Here is a 21,655-nt window from a genome sequence, read left to right as displayed (position 1 = left end):
TTTTCCTTTTTTCTTTTCCTTTTTCCCCTTTTCTTCTCTTTTCCCCTTTTGCTTTTTCTCCATTTTTTTTCCTTTTTCTTTTTTTCTTTTTCTTTTCCACCTCTTTCTTTTCCTCTTCTCCTTTTCTTTCTCCCTTTCCTTTTGCCATCACAAAAGACACTGACACCCCTCTCGCCTACTCCTGCCCCCTCACTGACACATCTGGGGGCTCCTGGAGGAGCTGTTACCTCCCTGTGTTTCCATAGCAACCCCTCCCTGCAGCCTGCCTTGTTAGACAACTCATCCTGTGATGTTCATTAGTGCTCCTCACCTCCAGACAGAGCACACTCCTCACATTAACACCACCTCTGACACCCGGGGAGTGATGTGACCATCACTTTAAACGGCCCAGGGGCCACTTCTCCAGGGAGGTCTCAGCTGACATCAGAGGACCTGAAGCAACATCATGACGTGGCTGTGACGATGGTGGCTGCTAGCAATGTGTGGCTGGAAGGGCTGGGGCTGATGGGGTGCTCCCATGGGGCCCTTTCTTCACTTGGGCAACTTCATTGAAGGAACCCAAAAGCCTGAGTGAGGTGAGAGGAGAAGGAAGAGGAAGCTTCAAGATCCAAATTGATCAGGACATCTCTAGAGGCTTTCAAACCCACCTGGACATGTTCCTGTATGACCTGCACTAGGTGATCCTGCTTTGGCAGGGATGTTGGACATGATGATCTCCAGAGGTCCCTTCTGACTCCACCATTCCATGATTCTATGACTCATCCCCCAACAAAATGCAGAATTCCAAACAAGAGCTAATGCTCTGGGTCGCAGCAGACAGCTCCAAGCTGTCCTGAGGGTGACACCAAAGCATTTGGTGACAATTTAAAACCAGAAACATGTTGGTGTAACTCAGTCAGCTCAGGATGAAGCAGCAACTCCAAAAGAGTGGGACTGAGCTAATAAAGAGCTGACCCAGCTGTGAGGAGCTCCTGGGGGAGCTGGACTGCCGCAGCCATGTGCCGGGGGAGGATGCGGCGCTGCAGCAGCAAGTCCTGCCATAGAATGGGTTGGGTTGGAGGGGACCTTAAAGATCATCCATGGGCAGGGACACCTCCTACTAGACCAAGTCACTCAGGGTTCTGGGCAGCCTGGCCTTGAACACCTCCAGGAAGGGGACATCCACAACCTCCCTGGGCAACCTGTTCCAGTGTCTCACCACCCTCACTGCAAAGAATTTCTTTCTAATCTCCAGTCTAAATCTGCTGTTCTCAGTCCCTCCCCAACTTTCTTGTAGCCGCCTTCAGATACTGGAAGGCCACTCTAACATCTCCTCAGTGTTGTAGCAGGTTCCCAAGCCTCTGTCCCAGGCTGGGATCCCACCAGGGAGAACTCCAGGTTCCTCACAGGCGAAACGAGCACGCTCCCATTTCAGCTGGGCAAAGTAAACTGGCCTGCTCCTTCCAGCAGGGCTGTCCCAACTTTGCACTCCCTGCTGCTTCAAACATGAGGCTAGGGGAGCAAAGTGTGGCCAGCTCAATAGCCAGGCACAAGGACAGGCTTTGAGGCTTCCACCATGCACTGGCTCAGGGCTGGACATCACACAGTGCCTTAGCCAGGAGAGGAGCCAAGTAGACTAGTGAAAATAACCCTATTAAGGCATGCAAAATAGCTTCCACCTGCAAAACCCTTTGAGAGAACTTGCACACCTGAGATAGCCCCAGTGTCATTGGGGTGGCATCCCCCAAGCTCCCCAATATCCTGAGGTTTAGCAGGTGCTGGTGTCCAAACTGTGTGCTCAGATTTGATCTTTAATGAAGGACCCACCAAAGGCAGCACATGGGGTGGCATTAGGCAGTGTTGATGTCTCAGCCTGTCCTCTGCTTTGGTGTAATGCCACCCATGTAGCATTGGCATCAGCACCAGCACCAGCAGTGCGTGGATGGTGCCCAACGCCTAGCAGGAAACCACAACTATTCCTGCAGCATTCTGCCATTCCATGGGAGGGGCCCAACTTTGCCTGTTGGAGGGGAGCACAGATGCACACACCCTGTTTGCAGGGGTCAGCGTGGGACCAGGGGCAGCCCCACCATCCCAGCAGTTTGTGAGAGGGCCTAGGAGAAATGCAGGGATGACCTCATGTCTCCAGCTTCCTCTCCCTCCTTCTCCTCATGTGATCCAGGTCAGCCCTGGCTCTGTTCCCTGTTGAAAAGAGGATGGGAAAAGCCTCCCCAGCCCTGGCCACTGCAGCCCCAGCACAGGGTGCACTGAATCCCCTGCACTGACCCTGCCCTAGGGTCAGCAGATGCTATTTGGGAAAGTTTAGTCCATTTGGGGGTGAAATCAGGGCATTTTCTAGGATGTGAGAGGCTCCAGAGCCTGCAAGCCTTCCTTCCCTCCCTCTTCATAGAATCTTTAAGGTTGGAAAAGACCTCCAAGATCACCAAGTCCAAGTTCAAAGCAGTGCCCTTGGGAGTCCACCTGGCCAGAGCCTGTCTGCCAGTGTGGCCATCCCCAGCTCCTTGGCTCTGGGACTCATACCTTGCTCTTTGTCACACTCACTATTTTTATTCCTCCCAGGTGGACACTTGCAGCTCCCCTCTGTCCCATTTCTGCAGCCTGCACTTGCTGACAGCCTCCCACCAGCCCAGCCCCCTGGAAACCCACACTTCCTGAGGGCACATGTACTGTGATGGGCACCAAGCTCACTCAAACAGTCCCATCCCAAGCTGGGTGCTGAGATTCACCAATGCAGGATGTGTCTCCTCAGACAGAGCAGCAGTGGTGACTCCAGCCCCAGTGGGACCTGAAGAAACCAGTTCCAAATACGCCCAGAGCTGGTGCTTAGCCAGAGCTGGGAATGAGAGGTCTCCAGAGCTCACTCCATCACACCCCCTGCACCATGCAGCCCCCCAAGACTCCATCATCACCACCCCCTCCTTTGCAGTCATGGAGACAAAGCAGATGCAGATGGGCTCTTCCCCAGCCCTCCACCCCCAATTTTTCAGCTGACTTTCGCTCAACTCCCCACCAAGAGCCCATGCCAGTGCAGGTCAGTAGCAGGGCTGCGCCAGAGCCAGGAGGCAAAGTCCAAAGTGCCCACAGCTGAGAGCAGCATGAGAGACATTGTGGGGATGGGGCAGGAGGCGCTCCAGGCACACCCAAGGCCACAGGGATGGGGCAGGAGGCGCTCCGGGCACACCCAAGGCCACGCACGCCGCGCAGGGAGCCCAGACCTTACCGAAAATGCCTGGAGAAACTCCGGTCCTTTCCCATTTGTCAGGGTGTGGTGGGAACAAAAGAGAGATGCTTCAGATCCTCATGCAGCTGAGTCCCAGTCTCGGCTCACGCCCACGACATGGCTGGATCCAACAACCAAACCCTGCGCCAGCCGGTGCCCCCCTGCCACTTGGCACCCCTGCGGTGCCCAGAGACCACTGCCAGATGGGCAAACTCTACCTGGGCTCAGCCCCTGCCTGCCTTTGCCCTCCTCTCCTCGCCACGCTCTCAATCCTGGCCAGAGGTTTATCATCTACCCAATGCCTCCTTCTTTTAGCAATTGGGCTTTAGTGCCCACTCTGCCTTCCCTGCTCCAGTTCAGCTCCAGCTCTCCTCCAGCTCTGCCCTCCCTCATCCAACTCTAACCTCCACTCCAGCACTACCTCCCCACTCCAGTTCTGCTCTAGCTCTTCTCCAGCTCTACCCTTCTTGCTCCAGCTCTAACCTCCCTGCTTCAGCTCTGCCCCAGCTCTGCCCCAGCTCTTCTCTAGTTCTAACCTCCTTGCTCCAGCTCTAACCTCCCTGCTTCAGCTCTGCCCCAGCTCTGCCCCTGCTCACAGCCACCAAGCCTCTCTCTTCCCCTAAAACCCGCAGCTGCTGTAATTTCCAGCTGGAAGAATCTGGTAGCAGAAAAGGAGGGCACACAGCTCGGCGCTGAACTCCGGGGGGATGCCTCCCTGGTGCTAATTAGTTGACTTCTAAAGTGCTTCTGTTTAAATTACAAGCTGCTGTAATGGGTGAGAAACCTTAAAGGCAAACGGCGGCGGTGGGTGTGTGGCTGCTGGGTGCAGGTGGAGCCATCCAGGCTGGACCTGGACCAGGACCAGGATCAGAGGGATGGGCTCAAACCCAGACATGGAGCATCAGCTACCCACAGGGTAACACAGGATAGAAGATAAAAAAAGCATCTTTCATCTCAAACCCACCATCTTTAAACACAGCCCTGGTGTTTGATGAAGAGGATGTGAAGCTTTCCCAGGGCTGCCAACATCAGACACAATCTGCGGGTAGCAAAGGAAGGAAGAATGAAAAATGGATGATTTAGCCCCAAAACAACTCACAGAGACAAAACCTTGAGTCTGTCAGTTGTGCAGAAAAACACAGCCCAGGGTGGATTAAAACACTGAGCTACCCTTGGATTAGATCTGAGCTGTGCTATGCAGTCACCAGTCTGGAGTGGCACCTCTGCCCTGGCAGCAGGCCACCACCCTAACATCCATGTACAGCTTTACCCACCCAAGGAGGCTTTTGCTCAGGAACCTGGAGAGAGAACTGCCACCCTGATCTACCTGTGTGCATGGGTAGGGGAGTCAGGAGCTGGCCTGACACCCCAAATCCCCACGCACCAGCAGGACTTGCAGCAGGCATTGTCCTGAGATATCCAGGGGGCTGTTATCCCATTATCCCTAGGAGTGGGGAGGCTGTAATCACTCATCTGGCTGCAGATGTTCTGCAGATGTGACCATTCATTAAATAGGAATGAGGGTGCTTTTCCATTTGCCAGTGCAGACATGGTGGGATGCAGTGGTCATGCACTGGGATCAGTAGCCCCTCACAGCCCTTTACTGGCCACCCTGCTCATTCCTGAGGACAGACCAAAAACCCCAGCCCCACCAGCAGCTTTGGGGGAGGGTCACCCTCTCATGACACTTTCCTGCACCAGCTCCAGTAAGGATTGATGCATTTTCTGCCAGTAAGAGCCACACAGTTCCACAGCCCATGCCTGGTTGGGGGTCACCTTCCTCATCAGCAAACACAGCCCCATGGTGCTCTCACCTTTCCCAAAGCCAGTATCCCCATGCCCAAACCACACTGTGCAACATGGCACCTTTTCCTGGGAGGAAAGGGCAGCCCCACAGCTGTCAGGGACATGAAGAGCTTCAAAGAACCCCCCACCAGAAAGGCTTTTTCTGCTGCTTCCAGCCTGCCCAGTGATTGTACATAGCGGCAATGGTGGCCAGGTGGGTGGGTGCAAATATCTACTTGACGCAGTCCCATAAGCCACATGGACACCCAGATCCCTCCAGCACACATAGGATCCTAACAGCCACTGTAACAGACAGATGTGAGGCCACCAGCAGCTCCTGGGCAACTCATGCCCCACAGCAGCACCCCACAGCAGCCCTGGGAATGGGGACGTGTCACACTCCACCTTTTGGAGCCACAGAGAGCAGCGGACCTCAGCTGAGGTCCTGTCCCCAACCTGCTGCTTTAACACCAGCACAAACACAGCTTCCCATGGCTTGCTTCAGCTACTGGAACACTCAGCCCAAGTAACCATTTCCCAAACTGAAAGTGGGGGCTCAGTGGGGGGTGGGGGGTGCAGGGAGACCAGGTTGATTTAATCAACATCACAGCCATCCTTTGATTCATCACAAGGAATTAATCTCCTAACAGGAGATTTACCACAGAAGCATTTTGGCCATGACCTATTTGAACCCAGCCAATAAAAAAGGAACTCTGCTTCCAATTCTTTTCACTGATAGAATGGTTTGGGGTTTGTAGGGTTTTTTTCCTTTTTTTTCCTGTTGCCCTAATTCCCTTTTTTCCTTTCTTTCTTTTTTGGGAGGGGTGGTGGGGTGCAGCTGAACATATGTTGGGCTATCAGATTAGGGATTTTTTAAACAGACAACAAAGCAGAGCTGCTTTTCCTCCATTCTCATCCTTGTGGTTTCGTGGTGGGTCTGCCCTGGCCATGGGCAGGAGGACAATGTCCATGGGCAGTGTGGAGAGCCAGGAAGGGAATTTTTACAAGGTTTGTAGTGACAGGACAAGGGACAATGGCTTTGAGCTGGAAAAGGGGAGATTAAGACTGGAGGTTAGGAAAAAATTCTTTATAGTGAGGGTGATGAGACACTGGAACAGGTTGCCCAGGGAGCTCGTGGATGCCACCTCCCTGGAGGTGTTCAAAGCCAAGCTGGATGAGACCTTGAGCAACCTGGTCTAGTGAAAAGTGTTCCTGCCACTGTCAGAGGGGTTGGAACTGGATGATCTTTAAGGTCTCTTCCAACCTAAACCATTCTAGGACTCTATGAATCAGGCAGCAGCCAGATCGATGCAGGTTGGGGAGGGGGAGGTGGGGGGAGGTATGGTCATCCATGCTGCAAGCTGCATTGCACCTGAGGGAGCTGGAAAGCTTCCCCCAGCCCTGGAGGAATGGGTATGGGGGGGTGGGGGATGGCCGTGGGGAAGCAGCACAACCCATAATATATAAATCCTGGTAGCTAAAATGAAATTTCTTATCCAGAGACAGTCACAGATGGCTGGAGTGTTTTAATACGGGGACATGCCAAGCGCCTTTATTGCCACGAGAAACAAAAGCTGAGACAAATAGATTGTGTTTGCAGCATTATTAAAATGAACTGGGTGGAATTTCTGCCCTAATAAGGGAACCCCTGATGGGCAGCGATTTTCTCTTTGCCAGGGATCAAAAGAGGCTGCAATCAGAGCAGTTGCTCCCCACCGAACCACAGCACAGAGAGCCAGCACCTTCAGGTTATCCCCAGGGAACAGTGGCTGATTGAGAAGAACCCGGACCGTAACCAAAGCAGCAAAGCGCCAAACTACCCCTCACACATGAAGCTGAACCCACGACAAGGACCTAAAGGAGATCCAGGGCAGCACGTAGCATCCTAAACAGCCCCAGGGTTATCACCTAAGGAATTAACACGGCCAAGGGGGAGAGGCTGGACGGGCTCCGGAGCACGTCCCCCAGCTCAGGTCCCCGCTAATGCGATGATGTCCCCTGTAAGCATCACCAGTGGTGTGGCATGCACCAGGACAGTGGGAAGGGGGTGGATCTGAAGTCCCATCACTCCCCAATTCCGCCCCAAACAGAGCATTTGAACCAAAATGCTGCTGCCGGCAGCTGGTGCAAAGCTGGCACGGGCAAACCTGGTGCTGGCACCGCCATGAGTTGGGGCGGGGGGGGGGGGGGGGGGACGGGGGACGGGACACAGTGTGAAAAGCCGTGGCAGCTGGCACGCAGTGGGGTGCAAGTGCTAAACCCTGTGCAAGGTGAGGATCCCCCTGTCCTGCTCAGCTCTGGGTGACCCCCAGAGCCCAGAGGAAAACCGGTAGCCTCTGTGCCAGCACTGCAGAGAGCCCGGGTGCAGAGCCAGCACCATTCCTCTGCCCTGGTTTGGAAACAGCTCCGAAAGCAGAGCAATGCTGAGAGGCTCCTGGGACCCCAACCTGCCCAAAATAACCTGCTCCCCTCCCCACACCGGTGTCAGGCACACACAGCCCAGCACGGCACAGGGAGCAGAGGAGCCAAACCCCCCAGCTCCCCTGGGATCAAGCCAGGCTCTGGCGTTTGCAGAGCTGGAGCAACACAGAAACAGATTCCCCTCTCCCCGCGCCCCTGACAAGAGCAGCCACGCCGGGATACGGGTGCTAAGAGTTAATTAACTTCTAGCACATCGCTTTTTGGCAGTGCCAGGGTTTGCTGGATCCCAGAACTAAGCTGTTTTCAAGCTGTTCCCCTCCCAGCCCCTCTTGGCCCCCCAGGAAAGGTCAGTTCATTACTCACCCGAGACAGCTCATCCTTCCCCCTCGACGCAGGATCTCATCCTTCCTGAGCTGAACTAAGGGTGTCCACTTTTCCTACAGACACAGCAGCCATATGGGCAGGGGATGGGAATGGGGAGGAACCGGCACGGCACGTGCGTTTATCCCTGCTATCCACAACCAAAGGGATGAGGAAAATGTGAGCAAATTAAAATCTGCAGGAGCTTAATTCTGGGCAAATGGGATGAAATCCATTGGAGCTAAAAAGAATGAAAACAAACAAACAACAAAACAAAACAAAACAAAAAAACCAAAAGCCAAAGCAAACAACAGTCCAACAGCGAAAAAAGCCCAGCTGGAGGAGAGAGGAGAAGAGGTTTCTGCGGAGCCAGGTTGATCCGTGTGCTGAGTTGGGGGGTCTTGGGTTACTCGGTGCTGCAGCACCTTGCTGGGAGCACATTAAACCCTGGGGGAGCCAGGGAGGGGACAGGCAGGGGAGGGAGGACAGCCAGCAGCAGCAGCGAGGGCCTGAAAATAAATACAGCTGGTGCAGAGGGAAGATCCAATCAGGCTAGCGCCAGGGTCAGAGGCAGACAGGGATGCACTGGCCGCCTGGCTCTGCATGGTGGTGGCTACACGGTCACCCATGGTGGGCTACCACCTGAGACCCCCTGGTAGGGCACCACCAGAGACCCCCAGGTAGGGCACCACTATGGAACCCATGGTAAGGCTTGGACAGCTTGCCTGAGGCTGTCAGCCAAGGCAAGTGTTGAGAGCCATTGATGGCATCACCTTCACCATCACCCCAGCATCCCTTCCCAGTCCCTGGCTGATGGGAACAGCTATTACTTGGGGTGATGGGGATAGTACCAGCCCCTCTGAGGACCCTTCTCCTCTGGGCTTTGTAGGGTAGGAGGCATGGACAAGCTCACAGTATGTGGGTGTGTGGGACTGCAGCCATCTTAGGTAGAAAACAGCTCCCTAGGGAAATCTGGGCTGGTTGGTATCTGTGTAGTCCCAAGCACGTGCCCACAGGGTTGGTCCTGAAGGACAAGCCCTCAGATACTCATAGGGTCAGCTCAGCTGGGCCCTGTTCACCAAATTGCCCCAGCACACATCATTCTCTGGGGCTGGCTCCACTGTGCTGCAGGGATGGTGAGACATCCAGACCAGAACCCCATCCAATGCTCCAGGCTTGGGGCAGAGGGGCTGAAAAGTTGCCTGGCAGAAAAGGAGCTGAGAGTGTTGGTTGACAGCAGCTGAAGATGAGCCAGGGAGTGCCCAGGTGGTCAGGAAGGCCACCAGCATCCTGGCCTGGATCAGCAACAGTGTGGCCAGCAGGACCAGAGCAGGGATTGTCCTCTTGCACTCAGCACTGGTGAGGCCATGCCTTGAATCCTGGGTTCATTTTTGGGGCTTTCACTCCAAGAAGGACTTTGAGTGGCTGAAGCAGGTCCAAAAAAGGGCAACAAAGCTGGTGAAGGGTCTGTAGAACAGGGCTGGTGAGGAGCAGCTGAGGGAACTGGGATTGTTCAGTCTGAAGAGGAGGAGGCTGAGGGGAGACTTCATTGTTCTATACAACTCCCTGAAAGGAGGTCGGAGTGAGGTGGGAGTTGGCCTCTTCTAACAAAGTACATCTAACAGAACAAGAGGAAATGGCCTGAAATTGTGCCAGGGGAGGTTTAGGTTGGCTGTTAGGAAAAATGTATTTTCTGCAGGGGTGGTCAGGCTTTGATAGAGGCTGCCCAGGGAGGTGGTGGAGTCACCAGGCTTTCAGGTGTTCAAGAAACATGGTGGGCATGGCACCTGGGGCCATGGTTTAATAGCCATGGTGGTGTTGGGTCAATGGCTGGACTCAGTGATCTTGGAGGCCTTTTCCAACCCAAATAATTCCATGGTTCTAACCCTGGGGCCAGCGCCGGAGCCAGAATTCTCCCCTTACACAAGTACCCCCAGCACCCTGAAGCCCCTCCCCATCTTGCAGTCAGCTCTTCAAAGCTCTTGCTCAGCAGCAAACCCATCTGGTGGGTGACCCCATGGGTAAGCAGCTGGTACCATGCATGGTAGCACCCACCGAGCTGCCTTCCCTCCCCAGCACACCCACAGCTGCTGGTCTCCAAAGTATCTTTTTTCCTCTTTTTCCCTATTTTCTTGGCTCCATTTCATTAAAGCTCAGACACTAAAGCCTCTCCTTGAGCTAAATATTTCATTTCCATTAAACCCAGATTAGCTGCCTGATTCTTGGTGTTTCGTGCCCCAGCCCTGGCCCTGACCTTTCACACAGGGCTGGGCATGGGGTGGGCACAAAGATTGCCTCTGTTCTTGAGGGGCTGTAATGGGGCACTGCCCCATGGCATCACAGGGCTGGGCATGGATCGGCCATGGGATCTAACTCTGTTCTTGGAGGGCTGTAACATGACACTGCCCCACAGCATCACAGAGCTGGGCATGGGGAAAGCTCTGCACTGCACCAGGGCTGAAAGAATCCCATAAAATTCCCCAAGGATGAAGATAAAGGAGGTGCCCAAGGTCTGCAGGGCATTTCCATGGATCTCACTGGGGGAAAGATTTTTCCTGAATTGTGAGTGGTGGGTTTGGGTGTTTTTGGAGTGGGATTCATTTGGGGTGATGGCTCAGGGTGTGACAGTGCCATCCGCCCCAGCTTTTTGCAGGTTAGGTCCCTCTGGGACATACATCATGGACAGGACAGCCTGGACATGGGCACCCAGACAAGGTGGGGAGCTGCTGGACACCCCCCACACCCCCTGGCTCTGCAGGAGTCTGTGCTCATCTCCACTCAGGTTTGGGGTGTCCTGTGTGCCCCACAGGCAGCCATAGCAGAGCAGAGGGTTGCTGCATGGCAAAGGCTACTGACCTGCTCTCAACACACTCCCCACCACCAGACCCATGAGCCCCCAGCCCAGAGCCATTGTTCTGGTGGCTGCAAGATCTGCAATCCCTCTGATTACAGCAAGAACTGGAAAGCTGGACCCAGAGCAGGGCCAGATGGAGACCTGATTCCCTAATGGCCGTGGTCTCAGCCTGGCTGTAATCCCTACCACGTGTTCATGTGCCAGCACCAGCCCATGGTGCCAGCCCACACAGCACAACCAGCTGCACACCCACAGCATAAGAGGTTCCCAGGGGCCCTGAGCCCAAGCAGAGCACTGCCAGAGCATCCCAGAATGTGTGAACACAACCCTGGCACCTCAGGATGCTGTGGGCAGTAGTTGGCTGGAGGGAGTCCCTGGACCTGGCAGGACCCATCTCAGCAGCTCTGGCTGCCCATGCCAACTCCTCGCTTGCCACCAATTTCTGCCTTGCAGAGCCTGGTTTATTTGCTGGTCAGGTTCTTGGAGAACCATTAGCCCTTCTGCAGTTAATCCCATCTCCCTTTGAAACAAAGGCCACATCCTATGCTGTGGAAGGAGGTGTCACCATGAGGCTGCTGGCCACCACATCCTAGAGGCTGGTATAGTACCAGTGACTACCACACCTTGCAAGGATGGGGACAGCCAGCAATTGATACAGTGCCAGTGTACACCACACCTGGCAGGGGTGGGGAGGGACAGTTGGTCATATGGTGCCAGCCAACAGGCAGGTGCAGGTCCCCTTGCCCTACACTGGCCAGGACAGCTACCCAGGATGGTGGGCACATGGATGCCAGGCTGAGAACCTACCAAGCTCAGCTCCACTTCTCCTCTGAAAAGGGTTGGCATCTTCCCCACAGGAACTTTCTGACCCACTCTCGCACCCTCACCACCACCAAGTAGATGGATGCCTGTGGGTTTGTGGCTGGCACAGCAGCCTGGGGGTTCCTGGCACCCTGTACCTGATGTTGTCAATCAGATGCTGGTGGGACTCCTGGGTGAGCACCATGCAGAGGGCATAGGCCAAGTACTCCACCTTCCGCTCTGCTGCGTACTGCTTCAGGATGGTGAACACCTTCTCCTTGACCTCTGGCTGGTCACCAAGGATGTCATCCACCTACAGCATGGGAGCCAGGAAAGAAGAGGGAGGGAACATTGAACAGCAAAGTAGTTAACTGTAGGTGCAGAAAATGTGTCCATCTCAGCCAACAAGAAGGGAACCCAATGGGGAGGAAAAAGAAACTTCAACCATCAACTCACCACACAGCACCACTGGACCTTCACACACATCTCTGGTGGTACTGTTCTGTGTACTACAAAAATATTGCCCTGGACAACAGCATGACTCCAAAACCCCAGACTCTGCTGGGACACAACCAAGAGAAGCTCCAGCACAGACCTGGAACATCAGTCTGGAGCCTTCCTGGCAGAGAACACTGCAATGGGCTTCTGGAGGGATTTATGCCTTTCATCATGCCCTGATCATACCAGGCAGCATCCACTTGCCTTTAGCTCTGGGAGGCTGCAGGGAATTGGGCAGAGGGAGTGTGGACATGAGTACCAGCCCTGAAAACAGCGGCAGCCTCCAGCCATCCCCTCCTAGCTAATTAATATCCAGCCAATTACCCTGCATAAGACCCTCCTCAGCCTCTTCCTAGGCCAGAGGGCTGTCTCTCACCCTGGGGCTGTGCTGGGTGGTGGGTACTGGGTGCTGGTACTGTGCCTCTAGCCCAGCTGGGTGCAGCAGACTCGCCAGGACCATCCTGAGCTGGTTTGTGCTGGCAGCAGGTTTCACTGTTTCCCCCTAGCCCTGCCTGGGGAAGGGGCAGGGACATTTCTTCCAGGTGCTTGTCCCACTTGGCAGGTCCCCAGGGAGGGATGGCATCACCACTGAGATTCCCCCCAGTACCAACCCTGTGAGTGCTGCTGGGTTTGAGCAGCCTTTGTGCTGGCACCGGGCTGGTGCGGGGGGGTGCTGGCAGCAGCAGCAGCAGCACTTCAAGGTTAGCAAATCTGGGGCAGCCAAGGCAGCTGTGTCCCCTGGGCAGACTCGTTTGCTACCCAGTCCCGAGGTCCAGTGCAGAAATGACAAACTCGTGGTGTTCCTGGTGGGATGAATCCCAGGATGTGCTGTTCTATGTTTGCCTGAGCTGAGACTGCAGGGCTTGGTGGGTGGGAACAGGGTGCTGCTACCCATCATGTCACTGCAGTCCCCAGCCTGTCCTTGAGCATGCAGTGCACAAGAGATGTTGACCTGGAACTGGGACCTTGATCACCTCCATCACTCTCTGGTGATGCCCTCAGGTTGCTGGGATGCTCATCTGACACAGCTTCACTGTCATAGCCATGCTCCAGTCCTGCCCCACTGCCACCAGTTCAGCCACTAGTCTGTCTACCAGGTGAGCGTGATGCCAACAGGGGCTCTGCCAAATGGTTGAGGGTAGGAAAATCCATGTTTGTGAGGGATCTGTGGGAAGTGCCGGCACAAAATGTGAGATACCAGCCTCCTCTGGCCTTCCAAACTTCTGGTAGGTGGGCAGGTGGGCACTGGTACCAGTAGCACCCACCAAAGCTGAGCTTCCAGGTAAATGAGGAGGCAAAGCCCCTCACTGGGTTTTGTTATTTTCTGCAGCATGTGAAAACAAATGAAGCCACTTAAAACATCTGCACCATTAACTCCCTTGGGAGAGACCTTTGCCAGCCAAATTGTGTGCCAGGAGCCAGTGGCATGTGTGCCCTGCAAACCTGCTTCTGCCCAGGCTGGCCAGGGCCATATCTTGGGTGACCTTTCTGGGCAGGAAGGGAAGTGGCAGCGTTGCTGTTGTGGGCATGCACTGCTAGACTGGGAATCATAGAACTGTAGAATGGTTTGGTTTGGAAAGGACCTTAAAGATCATCTAGTTCCAACCCCCTTGCCCTGGGCAGTGACACCTCCCCCTAGACCAGTTTGCTCAAGGCCTCATCCAAGCTGGCCTTGAACACTTCCAGGGATGGAGCATCCACAGCTTCTCTGGAACAGGGTTGGCAGAAGAGCTGCTGCAGGAAGCTTGCAGCATCCAAGCAGCTTGCTGGCTTCTAGAGTGCTCTCCTGTGATCATCCAGGAAATGCTGACTTGGTGTAATACAATTTGCCAAGACAGAGGCAGGGTAGAACAACCTCTCATACCCCTGCTAATCTCCTGGAGCCAGCAGGTATCCTTTCCTCACATGATGAATCCCAGTCTCAGTGCCTCTTTGTGCATCTTTAATGCAGAGGTTGGCTGAGCAGATTGGGCTGGTACCCACAGATCTCTCCGCGCGTGTCTTGTTCCTTTATTAACTTGGGATCAAGAAAAACACAAGTCTGCTTATTCTCATAACTGTATTTTAAAAGGCTACTTTGAAATGGAAATGAGAAAGATTAAAAAAACCCACCAGGATCAAATTTAGAATTAGCAGGAGGCAATGTGTTTGGCAAACTCCCCACCAGGCAGCCTTCAGGAGCACAATGAAGATGTAATCACATCAGCGTGTTCCCTTTGCAGCAAAAGCAGAGCTGAAACCTCTTCAGGATTGCATGTCCAAACTTTGGAGGGATATCCAGACACACAACAGGGAGGGATGAGCCAACAACATGCACTGGCAACCTCAAAAGCCAACTATGTCCTGGGCTTCATCAAAAGCAGCTTGGCCAGCAGGTCAAGGGAGGTGATTCTAACTTTTTGCCCTGCTCTGGAGAGATCCCACCTGGAGCACTGCATCCAGCTCTGGTGCCCCCAACACAAGAACAGAGATCTGTTGGAGAGGGTCCAGAGGAGGCCACAAGGATGATCAGAGGGCTGGAGCACCTCCCCTATGGGGACAGGCTGAGGAAGTTGGGAGTCTGTTCAGCCTGAAGAAGAGAAGGTTCCAGGGGTAACTTAAAGCAGCCTTCCAGTACATGAAGGGGGCTACAGGAGAGCTGGGGGGGAAACAACTTTTGGGCCTGTGGTGATTGGAAGAGGAGGAATGGTTTGAAACTAGAGCAGAGGAGATTGAGATTGGACATTAGGAAGTTCTTTACTGTAAGAGTGGTGAGACACTGAAACAGGTTGCCCAGAGAAGTTACAGACACCAGAAGTGTTTAAGATCTGGTTGGATGAGGCGTTGAGCAACCTGATCTAGTGGAAGGCATCCCTGCTCATGGCAAGGGAGTTTGAACTGCATGATCTTTAAGTCCCTTCCAACACAAACCATTCTATGATTCTATGATCTGCCCCTGTGAGTTTCCTCATGCTCTTGTAGTGAAAAGGGCTCATCTCCCAGAGTATGTCCAGGCTCTTTGAAGCATCCATCCATCCATCCATCCACCCACCCACCCATCCACCCACCCATCCATCTATCCACCCACCCACCCATCCACTCTCCCAGTGACTTTTGAAATGCAGGTGATTATCAGACCATTCTCTGGGGCCGTGAACTTCTGAATCAGCTCCTGAGACCAAGCCAGGAGCATTCCCCAAATCCAAGCAGGCTGCAGAGGCTGAATGTGGGAAACTCCAAACCAGTTAGTGAAGGTGTTCCCAGAGCTCCATCACTCACCCCAGGCCCCAGCCTCACCTTTTGGCTGAATTCCTGTGCTTTCTGCCTCCTCTCCTGCCGTACGGCATCAGCGCTGGCCACAGGGTCGCACGTGTTGGCCCCCTGCTGTGGCCGCAGCAGCCCCAACTGCAGAGACCGCTCATGGCAGGACCCCACCAGGGCAACCACCACCTCTGGCACCATCACTGGCATCCCATTGACTTCCAATATGAAATCCCCTGGCTCCATCCCGCAGGCGGCAGCAGGTGACTGAGGGCTGACGCTGGCCACTTGCGGCGGGCTGCCACTTGCCAGCTCGAAGCCAAAGCCTCCCCGCGGTGCAGGGGGCAGGTGGGCGAGCTGCAGGCGGGACACCACCCCAATGCTGGGGGGCACATTGCTGCAGCTCCTGGCCAGCCCCAGCAGTGCCTCACAGCCCAGGGAGGACACAGGTTGACCCTCAATCTCCAGCACCTCATCACCTGGCCGTAGGCCTGCGGCTGCTGCACTGCTGCCCTCCTGCACCCAGATGATGTAGCATGGACCAGTCCCACTGATCTTGAAACCAAAGGCATCAGGCCAGCCCTGGTTGGTCTCTGGCATGGTTGCAACTGGAAAAGAAGGAGGGGAAAAAAGGAGATGATATGTGGTTTCCATCCTTAATGTCAGCTCCAGGAGAATCAGACAATCACCAAATCATTTAAGCTGGAGAAGACCTTTAAGATCAAGTCAGCCCAGCACTGCCAGGTCACCGCTAAACCATGGCCCTCAGCACCACATCTACACAGCTCTGAAACCCCTCCAGGGATGAAGACCCCACCACTGCCCCAGGAAAGTCTCAGCCAGGCCCTGACAACCCTTGTGGGGAAGAAATTGTTCCTCAGGTCCAACCTAAACCTCCCCTGGGGCAACTTGAGGCTGTTTCCTCTTATCCTGTCACTTGTTCCGTGGGTGAAGAGACCAATCCCCACTTCACTCCAGCCTCCTTTCAGGAAGTTGTAGAGAGCCAGAAGGTCTTCCCTCAGCCTCCTTTTCTGCAGGCTGAACAACCTCAGTTTCCTCAGCCCTTCCTCGCAAGGGTTGTGCTCTAGACCCTGCAGCAGCTGCATAGATGCCATGTGGATCCCATCAGGGGTGGGGATTCTAGTCTGTGCTGTGCCCCTTTCCCTTTATATTTCCCCAAATAAAGTTGGGTTTCCTCTTCTCTTCAATGGCAGTAGCAGCAGCATGACCAGTGAAGAAGCAGTGTTAGCTGGAAAGGTCTGGGATGCACAGACACCCAGAACATGGCTTTGCTGGCACCCTCCTAACCCTGGAACGAGCATTTGGGCACATGCTCATGTTTATTTATCTAGCAAAATTATTTCATTTCCCTGGCATGTTACATTAATGAACACATCTTCTAATGACTTAGGACAGCCTTATTTTAATCAGCCATTCCCAAAACTCAATATTTTAGCAGTTTGCAGCTGCAAAATTCCTGCAGGTTCATTAAAACTTCCCAGATCCTCTCAGCTCTCCCAGGAGCATTTCTGTCCTGCCTTTATAGTATTAACCTCCTCAAAGCATCCTGAAATACAAAGACTGATTTTCAAAGGACTTGTTTGTGATTCCTTTGAAGAACTACGATCAGCTCCATGGATGCTCAAGGAGAACCAGGACACATCAGCCCTGACCATCTGCAGGAGTTGTCTTTGCCCAAGGTAAATCAGAGCAGCTGATCTACCCAGCTCACTGGGATGTCCTTTCAGCTCTGTGCTTCATCCTCTGACACTTGCTAACATCATTCACGTGTAGATTTTCTCTTCCTTTGATCTGAGCTGTCTGTGAAGATGTTTTCCTCTCCCAAGTTTATTCCACCTCTGTTACTGAACACACATTAAGCACTTAAAAAATGAAACAGAGACCCTTTCACCCAGTCAGATGATATTACAGTGACCAGGAGGGCTCAGAAAAACATCCTCACAAATGCACCTTGAGTTTTGTGCTCCTCAGATCAAAACAAGTCTCAAGCACAGAGCCCAGCAGCAGCCTAAAGCCAGCTCTTGGTGCATATCCCTCCCCAACCAAAAGACTTTCTTCTGCTCCTTTGGGAAACCTTGCTCAAAATCCATTAGGACTGAAAACACTGTTTAATACCCCTGTAGAGGCTATGGAGGATGAAAGGAGCTCTTCTCCTGTCCACTTTCAGCAGAGATAATGCAGAGCAGTTTGCTGTGGGAGTTGAATCATGAGGATGGGCCAGAAAAGCAGCATTAAAGCAGAAATCTGTGTTAATAACCCAAGTCTGCTCTGCTGCAGCAAACAGCTCAGGGCTGTGCTTACAGAGGGCAGCAGAAGTGTCACCTTCAGATAGAAATATTAAAAAGGACCAAACAATGTCCTGTCACTGTCAGTATAATCATCTCCATGAGTCATAGAACTCTTGAGATTGGAAGAAACCTTTGAGATCAAGTTCAACCACTTGCCTAGAACTCACAATTCCATCACTACTACTAAGCCACTGCCACTAAACCATGTCCCTCAGCACCACATCCACACATCTTTGAAACCTCTTTATGGATGGTGACTCCACCACCTCCCTGGGTAGCCTGTTCCAGGGCTACACAACTCTTTCTGTGAAGACATTTTTGCTAATATCCAACCTCAACATCCCTAGACACAACTTCAGGCCTCCTTTGTACAGCAGCACTGGTTAAAATGCTACATAAAACCCATATTATTGCTATTATTTAAAGCAGAAACAAAACTGATGCCATGTTACCAAGTACTGATGTCCAGGACCAGAGGGTAAAGTGTTGAGGTGAAGCACGAGGCAACAGCAGATGAAATCCGTCTGTGACCAAGTACTGGGGCACCCCCAGAGCTGCAGAGCACCAGTTTGAAGGCTCCAGCAAAAGCCCAGTAAGCACTGGGACAGCCCCAGCAGTCTGTGCTGAGCTCCACAGCAAAGCCCAGCAGAGCAGCAGCCATCACCTTGCAGTGGGGAGCTACATCACACCTTCCACATCCATACCTGCAGCTCAAGCACTTACAGAAGTCTGCAGCCATCCAAGCGAGGTGGGCAGGCTCTCACCAGCAACAGGTTTGTCCCACTAAGGGTTTGAAGCTTCCTTGGTTCTCCTCCATCACCCCTGGCAGTGCATCCCACCTACCCACTGGGCTCCTGGAGGCATCTCCCCAGCTCCTACTTCCTTGCCGCAGCCCCCAGGGTAACGCTGGTGTGGAGTGGATGAAATGGTTCCTGTGCTGGGGCAGAGGATGGTTGCCCCTTCCTGGGCTTCTTACTGGAGCCCTGAGCCCTTCCAGCTGCTTGGAGCCAGCACCAGCCATGCAAAAAGGTCCTTCTTGTCTTCTCCTTTCCTAATGAACTTAATTTCCAATGCAAGGAGAAGCGTGGACAGACCAACTGCCTTGCTGGCCCCGGCTGAATCTGGTGCTGACCTGAGCCCGCAGATCTGGGGAGAATTAGGAGCTGAAAGAAGGTAAATCCCACACCCTCAGGGCAAATCTAAAGCGACAGCGCTTGGCAGAGCAGCGGAGACTCAGCACAGCATCGCTGCTCCTGAGGGACAGCTGGACATGCTGGGACCTCCCCAACCCCACCACCAGAGATGTGAGTGGGACACCAGAGATTTGGGGAGTATGAGTCTGCCAAAGAACATGCAGTTTTCTGCAGGGATTTGGGGGTCTGGACCAATTTCTCTAGGGCTTGCAAGGGAGCTTTCCCCAGCTAGGCTGCTCTGTGCTGGGGAGCAGCTGAGGGTGGTTCAGAGCACAACCCCCCACATTGGTACAGACTGTTTGTTAAGCTGCTATTTCTGATTTTCTTCTCTGCTTCCTCAGCACTTAAGGATCCCAGGGCTTAGCTCACTAAGAGGTTTTAGGGTATTACACGTCCTGCTATGGCATCAGCAGGAGGGGCTGTCTGCATCCCACCACGGACCACCCAGCAACACGGTCTTCCCTTGGCACCAGCACGGAATGAGCTGTCTACAGCATTGGACTGGACAGGAAACAACCCCCCCAGGAAAGATGGGACTGGGGGAAGCCTGATGAAGGAGAGCTGCAGAAAGCTGCTCTGCCCAGTCCTGTGGAAGGTCTTCCTCTGCCCTTCATGTTCATACATGTCAGTGCTGCAAGGGACTTGGAGACCCCTCTTCCTCCTCTTTTTCCTTTGTCCTCTTTGTCCAGCCCTGGTGTTGGTGGTGCTCTGCTAGCGTTGTGAGATGGCTTTGCACAAACACAAATCTCCTCCTCACTGAGAGCCACAAGGGTGTGTTGGGGGGAGCTTGCAGTGCCCTCCCATGTTGACACAGACCTCACACACCTTCCCACAAAACCTCGGGGCATCTCCTCTGTTTTTCACTGCCCAAACCAGTAGACAAAATTGCAATTTCTTTTCTTTTTTTCCCCAGCAAGTGAAGCAATTGCATCTTTTCCCTCCATTTTAAGTGACTTGAGCACTTTAAAACACTGACAGCAAACTGCAATTCTTGCAAGACATCACTTATGGGATTCCAAGCTAACAAAGAGATTGTTTCCTTGAAAACCTTTTGCTCAGCTTAGATCAGAAAAGACTTTTCCACTGGTTTTCACAACACTTGGGCCAAATGAGCTTTATCTTTCTTAGTCTCAGCCTGCTATCAAGCATTTGCTGGCTGTTTTCTCCTTGAGCACAGCCTAGACCACTAAAAAGCGGATGGAGATCCTCTGGTGCCAGCATTTGGTGGCACTCACTGCAGCTCCTCCTGGTAGTTCAACAGTAGGGGCACACAAACCCTGCATGTCAGTCTGCAAATAAACAAACCACCTTCTGCCCACACTGCTGCCGGTCCTCCCCATCCCAGGCCTCCTTTTATGCACCGTATCTGCCAGGGTACATACAACATCCCAAACAACCCCACAGAAGTACCTGGAGCAGCACAGAAATTTTGTTCATCAGTAGGAAAGGGATAAAAAATAGCTTTTTCACAACATCAAGGACAGCTGTGTCTCAGCACTATTTTACCTCCATTTCTCTCAGATTCTGGTTTGGTGTGTTGGGGGACAAGAATTTACCAGGGAAGGAAAGATCCCTCTCTTGAAACTCAATCTCCTCTCAGCCAAGCTAATAATTTCCTCTGGGTGCCAAAGCACCCCTCGGGGGCCTTACCTGTCGTGCCTGAGCTCCAGCCAGCAGCAGACTGGGACCCAGAGCTGGCAAAACCATCACAGCAGCTTGGAGGCTTTTGGATCAGTTACCTGGTGGCAGCAATCAGCTGAAGTTTCTATGGTAAACTCTACCCAGGCACCCGTAACCCAATCAGCCGCTCATTAACAGCGCTCAGGAGAGCACGAACCGGTTTCAGCTGACAACCACCGCACAAGGAACCAGCAGATTACTTTGAACTCCTGCAGCTTTAATCCCACCCAACCTCTTTCTAGGCGAGATCCCAACAGCAAACTCTCCCTTGGTAACCTTTAGAAGCATCCTGTAGGGCATGAGGGACAGAGTGAGAGTAAGCTCCAAATTAAAAGGGAATATAACATTGAAAGCTCCTGTACCAGATTTACGGGGGGGGGAGGGGTTAGGATTTTGCTTTAGGTTTCACCAAAAGCAATTAATCTGAAGAAATTTCTGGCCAAGATGCACCATGCCACTTAGTGGTATCACACAGTCCCTCTGGAAGGAGAACAAGACGGCCCACGGACCGCACACGGCCCACGGACCGCACACGGCCCACGGTAAGGAGCTGACCGGGCCCCGAAAAACGACATAAACCTCCGGGAATTATAGAGATCATTCAACTTTTATTTTTACGGCTTTGAGCTTCGTTTCCTGCTGCAGAGCAAGGCAGAAGGGCCCAAGCAACACCTCTCCCTGGCAGCTCCTCCAGCAGGCCACGGCTGGCTTCCTCCTCCATTTGGAGGCACTTCCCGGCGGCGCCCCCATCCCGACCCCGCCAGCTTCCCTCAGCCGGGGGCAGGCCCCGCTCCTCGGTGCCGTGCCGGCAGCCGGTTGCCAGTTTAGCCCTTCCGAACGCCTGGGGCCTCGCCAGGCCGCTGCGCAGCCCCCGGAGGCTGCAGCAGCCCCGCAGCTCCCCTGGGCCGGGCCCTGGCGGGGGGAACCTCCCGCCCGCTTCCGGCTGGTGCCAGGCGCCGCTGCCGCCGCCGAGCGTCGAGTGGCCGGGGCAGAGCTCGGGCATCGATTAGCCGGCCTGGGGCGGCGGTGAGCGGCAGCCGGTGGCTACGCTGAGGGAGTTCCCTGTCCCGCCTTGGTGTGTGTCCTTCCCCCGGTGTTCCTCTCATGGTGTTTCCCGGAGCCAGCAAGCTCTCGCCCCGTGTCCCTCAGTCCCGGGCACCGTCGCCCTGCAGGCCCAGGTTGTGTCCCACCGGGTACCCCTGGCCTGCCCGGTAGCTCAGGGGCCTCAGGACCCCCTCCCGCTGCCCTCAGAGGCCTTCCTGGCCCGTCCCTGTGTGGCCGGGGAGCTCCCCGC

General features: G+C 53.8%; 1 protein-coding gene across 1 annotated transcript in view; it reads right to left on the bottom strand.

Moving 5' to 3' along the window:
* The window catches only part of GRID2IP (Grid2 interacting protein), a 42,455-nt gene extending 26,675 nt beyond the window's left edge, over positions 1-15,780 (bottom strand). The window contains exons 1-2 of the mRNA XM_054180467.1: positions 15,216-15,780; positions 11,600-11,754 (exon numbers count right to left, since the gene is read on the bottom strand). Of these exons, the coding sequence (XP_054036442.1) occupies positions 11,600-11,754; positions 15,216-15,779 (719 nt within the window). The 5' untranslated portion in view covers position 15,780. The remainder of the gene's footprint in view (positions 1-11,599; positions 11,755-15,215) is intronic.
* Positions 15,781-21,655: the final 5,875 nt, after the last annotated feature.

Source organism: Dryobates pubescens, chromosome 4 (genome assembly GCF_014839835.1).
Source record: "Dryobates pubescens isolate bDryPub1 chromosome 4, bDryPub1.pri, whole genome shotgun sequence".
Lineage (NCBI taxonomy): Eukaryota > Metazoa > Chordata > Aves > Piciformes > Picidae > Dryobates > Dryobates pubescens.
The sequence above is the reverse complement of the archived record's forward strand: the minus strand, read 5'-3'. Positions and strand labels throughout refer to the sequence as shown.